The 12,322-nt window shown below is 35.5% G+C and overlaps 1 protein-coding gene across 1 annotated transcript; it reads right to left on the bottom strand.

Annotated features, from left to right (window-relative positions):
- Positions 1 to 8,051: 8,051 nt before the first annotated feature.
- LOC122078020 (omega-hydroxypalmitate O-feruloyl transferase-like) lies at positions 8,052 to 10,014 on the bottom strand. Its single transcript, XM_042643896.1, has 2 exons — positions 9,580 to 10,014; positions 8,052 to 8,909 (listed from the first exon to the last, which is right to left on the bottom strand). Exons 1-2 carry the CDS (start codon positions 10,012 to 10,014, stop codon positions 8,052 to 8,054), a joined length of 1,293 nt encoding a protein of 430 aa, XP_042499830.1.
- Between the last annotated feature and the right edge of the window lie 2,308 nt (positions 10,015 to 12,322).

The following is a 12,322-nucleotide window of genomic DNA, read 5'->3' as shown; positions in this document are numbered from 1 at the left end:
AGAGGAATGATGTTCTTCTTCAAAGGATTACAATATTGTTACAGAATATAATATATCATAAAATTTACGTAGAACATAAAAGTTTGGACCAAGTTTCCCTTCAGCCACGATGAAGGAGGGACATGACCATTGAACACTGGATGTATTAGGAAGGAAAAATTTCAACTCCGTAAATTGCGGTGGGAGTGAAATGATGACAAAGGGATCTCTCTAATCATGGGTCGCATCATCGATGGAACTTCCTTCTCTACAGTGAGTGAAAACGTAATCCTAAGAGTATCTAATTATAAAACATGACCCAAAAGAAAAAAAAAAAAGCTTGATTAGATAGGGATTAGCTAAACATTTAACGTGTTAGCTATATCAATGATAAATCGATATCTAAAATCTACTACTATGTTGTGCTTTCCTGCAAAATCTATAATTTATTGTGTTTCTTTCATCCCACCAACTCCACTTCCCCCAACAAGCTTCCTCCCTTTAATTTCAAATGAATAGGTTTTATACATTTCATTTTTAGGAAGAACATAAAAGTTTGGACCAAGTTTCCTTTCATCCACCGTGAAGGAGGGACATGACCATTGACCACCAGATTGCATTAGGAAGGGAAAATTTCAATTCCGTAAATTGGGGTGGGAGTGAAATGAATGGCAAAAGACTCTCTCTAATCATGGGGTCACATCACCGGTGGAGCTTCCTAGCTTTTCCATGGTGAGGGAAAACCTAATCCTAAAAGTATCCAATTATAAAACATCTTACTATAGAAACCTTATAATATATATCATGGTGACAAAGAAAAAAAAAAAAAAAAAAAAAAAAAGGGAGGGGGGGGCGGGTAGAAGAAACATTGAAAAGAGAATGATACCTCAAGAAGCGAGGTAGGGCCAAAATGTGACTATATGTTTATTTTTTATACAGAAAAAAGGGCTAGTGTTTTTTTGGGTAAAACATAGGGGCTACGTGCAAACACATGGGCACTCCAGGAGGGCCGTAGGGGTCATTTCGCGCCCCTTATTTCCTAGTATAGCCTTGTGTCCCACTCATAAATCTTTGTTCCGAAAAAAAAAAAAAAAAAAAAAAAANGGGTATGTCATTACAATTTTGGCTCCATCTTCATGCAATGGTTGAAAGGCACAACCATATATATATATATACACGGATGTGCACGAAAATCGAATCATTTTTACATAAAGGAATAAATAATGACTTTCATGATGATGTTGGTCTGCCTAACAATTTTACAATTGATAGAACTGTTCATCTCAACGAATACTAAGAAAGCACTTTAACTTTTATGTTTTAGTGTTGAGAATTTTTTTAGTGTTTTGCTTGCCTTCTTAATAGGTTTTTATTTTCATATTAACTTAAAATTTGTCTTATGTTTGCCCATTAGTTGACTTCTAAATATGAATTTTCTATCCACTTGGCATAATTTGGGTGAGTCAAGTTTCTGATTTTTTTTTTAAATACTTTCAAGAGAAACTTGCATGTCTTCAGAGAAATAATTATTTATTCATGTGTGAAACATCAAATAGGTTTCATGTAACTACAATTAGATTTATATTTCACATTAACACTCTTGTGTGTTGGTTGAGGGTCTTTTTATTAGATATATAATTTTCTTCGTTAGCTTGTAGGCATCTTTAGTTATCCTATCTCTCTCCCCCCTCTCCCCTTAAAATAAAAGGTTAGGGGTTTGCCAAGAATTTTTGTACGTATCTGAAAATTATATATGAAAACAGGTTTCTTATAACTACAAATAGATTCATAATTTATTCTAACAGAAGGAAAACATTTATGAAAACCCCAAATGAAGTTGACCACCAAATAATTGAGCAGCTACACATTGGGATTTTATTTTATCTTTCGCTCTTTTCCTTATAAAGTATCAGATCAAATAGTTAGTCTATATCCATATATAAGAGGTGGAATAATGCCAACAATCCCTTGCTCTGATTGTTCTGTGGCATTACCTCGCAAGAGATTAGTCGTAGATTTGAATTTCATCAAATACGATATTTTGAATCTTCTTTAATTGAGAATGGGAGTCAATTATGAGACTCATTGTTTCAACTTTCAAGAGTCTAATCATAACGTGAAATTATATTGGATAAAGATATTTTCTCTTCACCATAGGTGGGAAATTTTTTTCTTAAAAAGTAATGGTTTGAGTTTGTGTTCTCAACCAAAATAAATTATACCAAAGAATTGGGTTTCCTAGGAAACTAGTTTTCTAGTATGGATTGAATAGAAAATATGAAAACTAATTTCTAAGACAAGTAAAGGTCATAGTAATTCTCAATTAATTTTAAGGAAAAACGCTTATGCATAGCCTTGTACATATATACCCTGTCTTTAACCATTGAAATGTGGAGGGGGGGAGAGGAGAAAAAGGGTATGTCATTACAATTTTGGCTCCATCTTCATGCAACGGTTGAAAGGCACAACCATATACATATACGGATGTGCATGAAAATCGAATCATTTTTACATAAAAGAATAAATAATGACTTTCATGATGATGTTGGTCTGCCTTACAATTTTACAATTGATAGAACTGTTCATCTCAACCAATACTAAGAAAGCACTTTAAGGTTTTTTTAAAATAAAAGACATAGACCTAGCATATGTGTTTGAAATATATCTTCAATTCTCCATAATCAATGCTTATTGTGGGTTCCTAATTTTTTTCCTTTCCATTTCTTTCTATGCAGTGATGGACCAACCGACCAAATTAAAGGTATCTTATTCTTCTGTATTCACTCACGTGACTAAACTTTTTAGCATAGAAATTGTGTGTGAGAATGCATTTCTTGAGAAATACGCAAATCCACCCTTTATTGTCCCTTGACCTGCCTTTCCATGGCTAGGGAGAAATACTATTACTGGGGCAAATTTAGGGTTCTAGATGTATTGCGTTTAGGGCGACAATCTTCTCCTAGACTACAAGTTGACCACCATACATTCAGAATCAGCATATAAAGAATTTAAAATACTAGAATTGAGATAAAGACTTCCTAATTCTAATGTATTGGTATGTCAAGTCGCAATTAAGGGATGAGGTGGTCCCTTTGATGATTCCCTCAACTTTATTAGGCTCGTTTACTCTTTTAAGGTTTGTTTGAAATTCTTCTGAAGAGTGAAGAAATCAGTATTCTTCCTCATGCATTTCCTTCCCACTGGCATAAGGCTGAATGAATTTGCCTGCATTGTAATCATAATTTTTTTTTTAAATAATTATTTGGAGAAAAATTTGTTGGTCAGTAATGTAAAATAGAATCTTTTTAAGTGACAACAATAAAAAATTATACTTATTTTTTGGATATGTGGAACTAGAAGAGGTAAAGATTTCTAACTGATAACTTCAGTTGGATCCATATCCTTGACTACTAAAATCTTCACTTTTGAAAATTCAGGAGTTGTCCCCAACATGTGCTTAATTAAGAAAACATTCATTTTTGGACCGAGTTTTACTTCAACTGTGAATCTCTTGATCATAGCTTTCAGATGTGCGAGAGAGGATATCACACATGCCCTAGAGGGTATTATGGATTTTATGTAATAGGGAATGTTTTTTTATAACCCTAAGATAATAGCTGACCCTTCACGTTGATGTAGGAAAACTTTCTCCTTTATTCTTTGTCAAGAAGAATCAAAATAATTTAAATGATATAACCTGTAAAGTAAACGCACAAGAGAAGGTGGGCCATGAAGCTAATAGTGGAAGGAGAAACTGTACATTTGTCTAATCAAATGGTCTCATATAATTACAAAGAAATGTATGAGACAGTATAATACATAGTGCCATATCGTATTTTATTATAATGTATGGATTTTGGTATAAACTCATCTTATATACTAGAAAATTTCATATGTTAGGAAATAATTGAAGAGGAGAAAAATAAGAAAGGAAGAAGAAAAAACACTGCCTAGTTCTTTATGTTGATTATTTTAATGCCTTCTTTTTGTTGCAACAATTTTGCCTCCCACTTGTTTAAGCATCTCTTAAACACATGTTTCTTTTGCTTTGTCTTTATGTGGACATATTAAAAGTGATAAACTCACCTTATTCCAAGGATTAGAATTTGACATGATCTTCAGCTTATGAAATTTTATTTTGAAGTCTTGTTTTAAATTGCAACTTCTTTTATTATCACTCAATGTGTTATAAATATGAAAATACTTTGAAGTTCGCAATGTCATTGTCTTGGATTATTACTCCCTCTTTCTGATTCAAATTAATAATTAGAGAAATTTTTTATGTTCGGCAGAGCTAAGATAGGATAGTGTGGTCCTGAGCAATGGACAAGTAAAATATAATGAACTTTCTCTCTATAGGATGAAGTGTTGGAAATACCCCTAGAATGATTAATTCTGTTCCTCCCATGTTCCCAAACTACTGTGATTTGTCAGACTAGCAAACCCTTTCCCATGATAATTAATCCACAAGTTGCCAATTATACAGCCCCAAACTATTGGGGGCTTTTTCATATTGAAATTAGATTTGGTCACCTGAGAAACATCTTTTAATAGGAGTGTCAAAGCCTGGACATATCGAACAAAACTTGGGTTAAGGGTTAAAACTAAGACATATTATAAATCTAATAAGAGGAATGATGTTCTTCTTCAAAGGATTACGATATTGTTACAGAATATAATATATCATAAAATTTACGTAGAACATAAAAGTTTGGATCAAGTTTCCCTTCAGCCACGATGAAGGAGGGACATGACCATTGAACACTGGATGTATTAGGAAGGAAAAATTTCAACTCCGTAAATTGCGGTGGGAGTGAAATGATGACAAAGGGATCTCTCTAATCATGGGTCGCATCATCGATGGAACTTCCTTCTCTACAGTGAGTGAAAACGTAATCCTAAGAGTATCTAATTATAAAACATGACCCAAAAGAAAAAAAAAAAGCTCGATTAGATAGGGATTAGCTAAACATTTAACGTGTTAGCTATATCAATGATAAATCGATATCTAAAATCTGCTACTATGTTGTGCTTTCCTGCAAAATCTATAATTTATTGTGTTTCTTTCATCCCACCAACTCCATTTCCCCCAACAAGCTTCCTCCCTTTAATTTCAAATGAATAGGTTTTATACATTTCATTTTTAGGAAGAACATAGAAGTTTGGAACAAGTTTCCTTTCATCCACCGTGAAGGAGGGACATGACCATTGACCACCAGATTGCATTAGGAAGGGAAAATTTCAATTCCGTAAATTGGGGTGGGAGTGAAATGAATGGCAAAAGACTCTCTCTAATCATGGGGTCACATCACCGGTGGAGCTTCCTAGCTTTTCCATGGTGAGGGAAAACCTAATCCTAAAAGTATCCAATTATAAAACATCTTACTATAGAAACCTTATAATATATATCATGGTGACAAAGAAAAAAAAAAAAAGCTTGATTGGATAGGGATTAGGTAAACATTTAAGGTGTTAGATATATCAATGATAAATTGATATCTTAAATTTGCTAGTATGTTGTGCTTCCCTGCAAAATCTATCATTTCTTGTGTTTCTTTCATCCCACCTACTCCACTTCCCCCAACAAGCTTCCTCCCTTTAATTTACAATGAATAGAGATTTAAGAGTTAGACTAGATAAATAGTTTTTGACATTTCATTTAATGGGCTAGGTCAAGGCCATTTTACTTGCATTATAAACGAAGAAAAGTGTATCATATTATATGCTAATTATATGATGATAGGACAAGTTTTGGAGGTCAATGCTCGGGGCATTCTCTATGGGTTGAAGTAGGCATCAGATGAAGAATCGATGATAGAAGAAATCTGGAATGATTCTAAAGAAATAGAGGATTTAATTTTTGAGGAAAACACTAAATTGTGGCCTTGGAGCACATTACCATTGCTGCTTGGTGTTCATAATGTTTTGTTTAAAACCAATTTTCAGTTAAGGCCCAACAACAATCTTGTCTTCATTATGCATAGCTTAGCCAGAAGAGCCATGAACAATAAGCTCTACATTAACATTGTAAACCCTGATATTAATGTTCTATCTTGTCTTCCTTAATTAATGAAAATTTTTATTTTCATAAAAAAAAAGCTCTATCTCAATTACTTAATCATGCATGGGCTTGGGCCCTTCTTATTTTGGGCCACCATAGTTATCTATCTAGATACATTTCATTCATTTTTTCTAAGTCTTCATATGATATTGTAACATACTCACATGTACAGGTTGCTTAAGCTTTGAGAATTTTTTCCCCAAGTAATGGAAAGATTGGCATTTCCACTGTTTCCCATGAGGCTTCAATAGATTAATCAATGGTGCCATAGGGTGAGGTGCAGAAACCGTATCCATAATGCCATCGATTGTGCTCACCGCACCCTACATCAGTTCAAATATGTAAGATTAAATCATACACAATTAGATAAACCGTGGTGTTCAATACCTTAAACACACTAAGCTCACCTTCATTTGGTCTCTGTCCTTGCTTTCCAAATGAATCAGCCCCGAGTCGTTCAATGACTTCCTTCTTCTTGCTTGGTGATGTAGTACTGATCATAGTAACCTTCATACTACCAAAGGCCTTAGCAAACTTTACTGCCTCATGCCCAAGTCCACCAAGCCTCACCAGTACTCCCAAATCAAGTCACATGGGAATATGGAATAATGATTAATTAAATCAATCAAGGATTGGGATTGGTCTTGGTTGATATTGATTTGATTTGGACAATTGTGACCTATTCCATCCCATTTTTAAAACTGTGGTGCTCAGCTACAAACTTTTCTCCCTTTCTACAACCCAACTTAACACCCAACTCATGCCCTCTCTCTCTCTCTCTCAACCCCAGACCACACCTGCTCCCACCCCACTTTTGCAACTCCCCAGCCCCCACTGCCCCTTGCTGCCTCCCCCCACCACTTCTGCCTTCAGGAACCCGACCCCCAATAACCCCAGCCCCTCTTCCCTCTCCATCCCTACTTGCATATCCCCTTCCCCGTGCATTACACCCACAAGAAACTCCTCCCCCCCCCCACATCCCCATAAGGACCCTCCCACTGCAACCCACCCTCCCACTTGGATCTCAACAGTGAACCACCGCACACTCCTCCAAAAGTGGTGGTGAAATCTATAGGTCTTAATCCCCTTTTTGATGGTATAGATTAAGAGTATTAATCAGTCCGGCTTGATCAGGCCTAACCAAGTAAATTGGCTTATATTATGCCAACATAGTACTGTTTATAATCGATTGGTTGGACTTGAGTTTTAATTGGGCTAAATGGGTCTTAGATGGCGTACATGATTGTTCAACTCTAAACAAATTCAAAATGGGCCATGACTAAATTTGATCTCTAAAGTGGGGTAGCGGTGGAATATCAATAAAATGAACTTTAGATGGGCGTTAAAAAGTCTTTAGAATTTTCTATTAATAATTTTTTGGGGTAAATAATGTCCTATTAAATTAGCGGCATCAAATTGTCACTTTCGATTAAAAATTAGAGGCTTGTTTAGATGTTTTACTCTTTAGTCTTTATGATTTGTACAGTGGGGCAGAGTAGGAATTTCAAGGGACCATAAAAGGGTCGAGCTAAGTTCGGTCTGATCCAATCCAATCAGGCAATCTATGGATAAGGTCCTTGGATCGGAATGGTCGATTATATTTTTGCATTGGGGTGTGTGCCCAAATGTTCGCAGCCACTGAATGCTCACTGCAACATTACAACGGCTGTAGAGGATGTTGCTCCCTTCCTCCCTGTAAATTAATTGCTATCTCTATTGTATAAAACCTCCTTGGGTCGAAACTATTCAACTTTCATTGAAACCAAGTTTGTTGTTCACCAACTGCACTACCCCCTTGGGTTATTGACCAAATTTTGATACATTAAAAAAAAGAAAAAAAAGGGAGGAGGGAGGTAAAAGAAACATTGAAAAGAGACTGATAAATAAAAAAAAAAAAAAAAAAAAAAAAAAAGAAGAAGAAGAAGAAGAAGAAGAAGAAGAAGAAGAAGAAGGAGAAGTGATAACAAAGACCTGTTCTTCCTTACTATAGGCACATGATGATTTCTTCCAATTAGATTTGGATGAGCTCCTCAAAGGCTTTCATAAGAGATGCAGCCATGACCATTAATATATTTAGATCCTTCTTTCCTTCACCTTGGGGAAGCGTAAAGCACAAATTAGGCCCTGGATTTGCAAGGGTTGTCTGAGTTGGTTTCCCCCATCCGAAATCAATATCATAAAAACCCAATCTAGTCCATGAAGATATAAAAAGAGTATATGTTGCTAAAGGGTTTGCTCTTTTCTCTTCATAATAGTCAATAGCTGATCTTGCATATTCCTCGGTCACTGATTTTATTGCTTCTTGCACCAATTTAACTGCGAACCACAATGGCTTACTCCTTAATTCTCCGGCACTACAAAGACAACATGGATGAAATATGGCATTGCCAAAGTATCCTTTCGGTAACGGCGGATTGAATTTCGACCGGAGATCGACGGCGAAAACAAGCTTTGTTAGTTGATCATCTTCCATCTTGAGTGACTCAATCATGACACGCCATGTATGTGCTGCCACCAATGTGAAGTTTGAGCATTTCTCTACTTCACCATCTTCCATTGCTAAGGACCTCAAATGGACCAACATCTTTTCTTTGAAGCAGAAGGATTTGGGTATAAGTTCATCATCTTTAGATGCAAGGATGCTCTTTGGAACATCTTTTATCTCATGGAACTCATTATGAGGGAATTCAATCTTAAGAGGTTGCCTTGATTTGATTATAGTTCTATCAAGGAATGGCAAGACAGTAATTGGTGAGCCTCTTGCGATTTCAGCCCAAGAATTTGCAAATTCCACTGCACTTATCCCATCTGCCATGCAGTGGTTTGTTGCTAATCCAAGAACAAATCCTCCACACTTGAACTTTGTGACCTAATTAAGGATGTAAACAAATATTGCATTATATACTCACAAATGGATTGGTATTAATTAATAAATGTTCATGTAAAAAAAAAACCGGATCAGGTTTTTGTACAAGAACAATTCTCATACGAGCCTGATCCACACACATGGAATCCACATAAGGAAAAGTCATGTGGTGGATTCTGAACCACACACACATCACTATGCCTAGTGAAGTATAACGCTTCACTATTTAAAAACCCCATATAAATTTCAATAGCCAAATTGTAATAAAATTAGCAAAGAAAAATTGCTTAAACTCTGAAAAATAATTTTAGTAAAATTATCAACATAACATCAAATGAAGATGAATATAAAATAAAAAATGTCGGAAAAAGATCCTCTCCAACAAGTTGGACGCCCAACCGGGCATCCGATAGCTAGGAGGATTGGGGGGTGTGCATCCATGTGTTGGGTGTGTGTCAGGAGCCAGATCCCAAAATATCATCTTTTGCAATTTTAGATATTTCCTCTACTCATTTTAATCTAAAATTTATCAATGAGATGCTTAACCTCACCTTTTATCACATGGACTAACCCCATGAACTAAGGTGTGGCAAATAGTAAGCATTATACTTAATTAGACATTTTGACGAAAAAGAAACCCTCCCCAAAAAAAAAAAAAAAAAAAAAAAAATACCTGAGTTGTCAGTAATGGTATTTCTAAGATGTTTTTGGATCTTGGAAAGATATGAACAAGCTTCTCCAGAATCTCAAAATTTGATGATTTTGTAGTGTCGCCTAAAACTTCAAGCTCACAGTCTGCAACTGCTTCCACAAATGGAACACCTTCTCCGGTGCAATCGATAACTAGTTTCCCATCAGAGTCGTTTATTGCAATCCTCCCAGCGAAAGGATAATAGTGAACCAGAACCTCAGCCAAAGCTTGCTTGATCACTTCACAAGCATTACAGTTACTCCTTGTAGTATCTGATTTGTAACAGTATATTGTTGTAAGAATGAGGTTCTGGTACAAATCCAAGTTGGATAAGAAGTAGAGCCCATCATCTGTTTTTGATGCAGGAGGAACTAGGACAGCTTCCAACTTCTTAACCTCAAATATTCCTTCTCCCATTATATTTGACTGTTTATCTCCTTTGATACTATCAGACCTATACAAGATTAAAAAGCTAGTTAATTTTAATGTTCACTATTAAATTAATGTTTTTTTTTTTTTTTTGCTGTAAAATTTTAATTGGGACTGGCCTAGCTAGCTGGTCTCTAATGGTTAGAGCTTGTGTATGATCAAGATGATGGGGTCCAAGCCAGCTTTGAGATTTACAACTCGCTGGCCTTCACCCCACCATTGTACATGACTCAAATTCTCTGCGGCTGGCAGTGAGTGGTAGTGAGAATCCGACAGCTAAGAGGACCTTGGCATGCACTCCAACCGTCAGATACTCACTGCCACTCCATAGAGGATTTTTTGTGCCCTTTGTATGTACCCTGTGAAATTTGTAAGTACCATGCATGCATGCTTCTCAAGAGGGCCAGGTTCAAGTTAACAATATTTTAAGTGGATAAGGAATGATTAATTTTTGCAAAAACCTGCCTTGTCCTATCTTATTATCATCCTGATTGTGAGAAGGGCCTCTTGGCAATCGAAGTTAATTGGATATCTGAAATAAGAACTATTAATTAAGAAAATTCCCAAGACTTTCTATCGATAGTTGAAAATTAGGTTTTGATTTAGGCGAGAAATCTGAGTTGAGTTTAAAAAAAATATATAAAATCTGACCAAGAGTCGAAAGACATGCCCAAGTTTAAGAAATGATTTTTTTTTTTTTTCTAACGATAGGTATCCAGGCCTTCGTCCTAACTAATCCCGCAGACCCACACTGACCTCACAACCGAATGGACCGGGTAATACCGGGGTTGAATGAGGACCATTCAACTTTCACTGAAAGCAGTGAAGATCATTAAACACCCCCGTGTGAGTGGCCCAAAGTGTGTCTACTGGGCGTCGAGTTTTCATAGACAATGTGTTTTTTAAACGAGTCATCTAAAACTCACCGAGTTTGATATTTTTATTGGGTCACATACTATTCTTCTACCATAAGTTTTGGTCTATGATTAAACAAACCCTAGAATTTTTGTTTGTTGTCTTCAATATTAGCCTATTTTTTCCTTCTCATATGTGATCCAGCTATAGCCTCAGTTCATCTTCATTCAGAGAAGAAAAAGAAAAAAAGATATAAAAAAAATAAAAATGACTCACTCTGATTAAGTTTGAATTATCGAATATCTAAATTTTAAAAAGAACAAATCGAATCAAAAAACTTTAATTTTCAACTATTAGTAACCGAATGTAATATATACTATGCAGGAATTCCTTTTATCATGCTAATTATACATAACATGTCAACTGCCCAAAAAGGTGTTTAGTGGGTCAAAGAGTAATTAATCAAAGTTAATGGCAAGTCAATCAAAGAGTATATTTCTAGTGATGTATGGATAGATGAATGGATAAATATATTTTGGTATATATGCTGAAAATTCTTTTAATTGATAATAACTAGCATACAAGGAAAGATATAGGAAGAAACTTTTAGAAGGATTTGAAGGTGCCGTTCACCTTATGGTAAAGACTTTTTTGATTGTTGTGGTCTGGTCTTTGGGACGATCAAAGTCCTTCAAACTTTTTTCTTCTATAATACTCCACCACACACTTCACGTGAGTAGACTTTTGGAAAGATAAAAAAAAATTAAAGAGAAAGAAGAAGAAGTCAAAGATTGCCATTGAAAATATTTTGAATTATTAAAAGGTGTTGAAAAAATAATTACCTGTTTCAGTCTTCTTATTATCATACAAGCTTCATATGGTTCAAAGTTGCTTGGCATGCTCACTATCATTCATTGGTCCTGTAAAAACGTTGCTTGCCATACGGAGGCTTGTCCTAGGGGCTATGATCACTACCATGGAGCACACTCTTTTCATTACAAAAAAAAAAAGAAGTTAAAAGATAACTTAAAATATTTGACTCTTCAATTTTCAGCGATTGCCACTTTTCTCATGGCATAACTCGAGCAATTGTCCTTGACTATCTACCTTATTTACTGTCTATGAAAGGAATTTCCCAACCCTAGTTAATAAACCCTTAAGGGCAATCATTTGACTTACAACCTACAATTAATTTGGCATGTAATAATTTTTTTAAAAATTTCATTATAATTTTGAGAGGATGTTTTTTGTTCGGGAGCATGATTCATGCATCAGCGCATGAATCAATAAAAGCACATGTATAAGCACCAATACGGCAGGAATTATTGCATTTCATAGGGGGTGGGCAGTCATTATGCCCCCATGTGCCTGGACGCAGCCCCCACACTCTCGACATAAAACATTTTCCCTATAAAATTTTAGAAAAAGAAATCTAGCTTAA

Source organism: Macadamia integrifolia, chromosome 5 (assembly GCF_013358625.1).
Source record: "Macadamia integrifolia cultivar HAES 741 chromosome 5, SCU_Mint_v3, whole genome shotgun sequence".
Classification (NCBI taxonomy): Eukaryota; Viridiplantae; Streptophyta; class Magnoliopsida; order Proteales; family Proteaceae; genus Macadamia; species Macadamia integrifolia.
The sequence above is the reverse complement of the archived record's forward strand: the minus strand, read 5'-3'. Positions and strand labels throughout refer to the sequence as shown.

What these genes read in the sequence shown, in the direction of transcription:
- LOC122078020 (XM_042643896.1), bottom strand. Translation starts at nt 10,014, where the DNA reads ATGGGAGAAGGAATATTTGAGGTTAAGAAGTTGGAAGCTGTCCTAGTT. An exon ending in TACCATTACTGACAACTCAG is followed by an intron (nt 8,910 to 9,579) that starts GTATTTTTTTTT and finishes ATCCTTAATTAG; the next exon opens with GTCACAAAGTTCAAGTGTGG.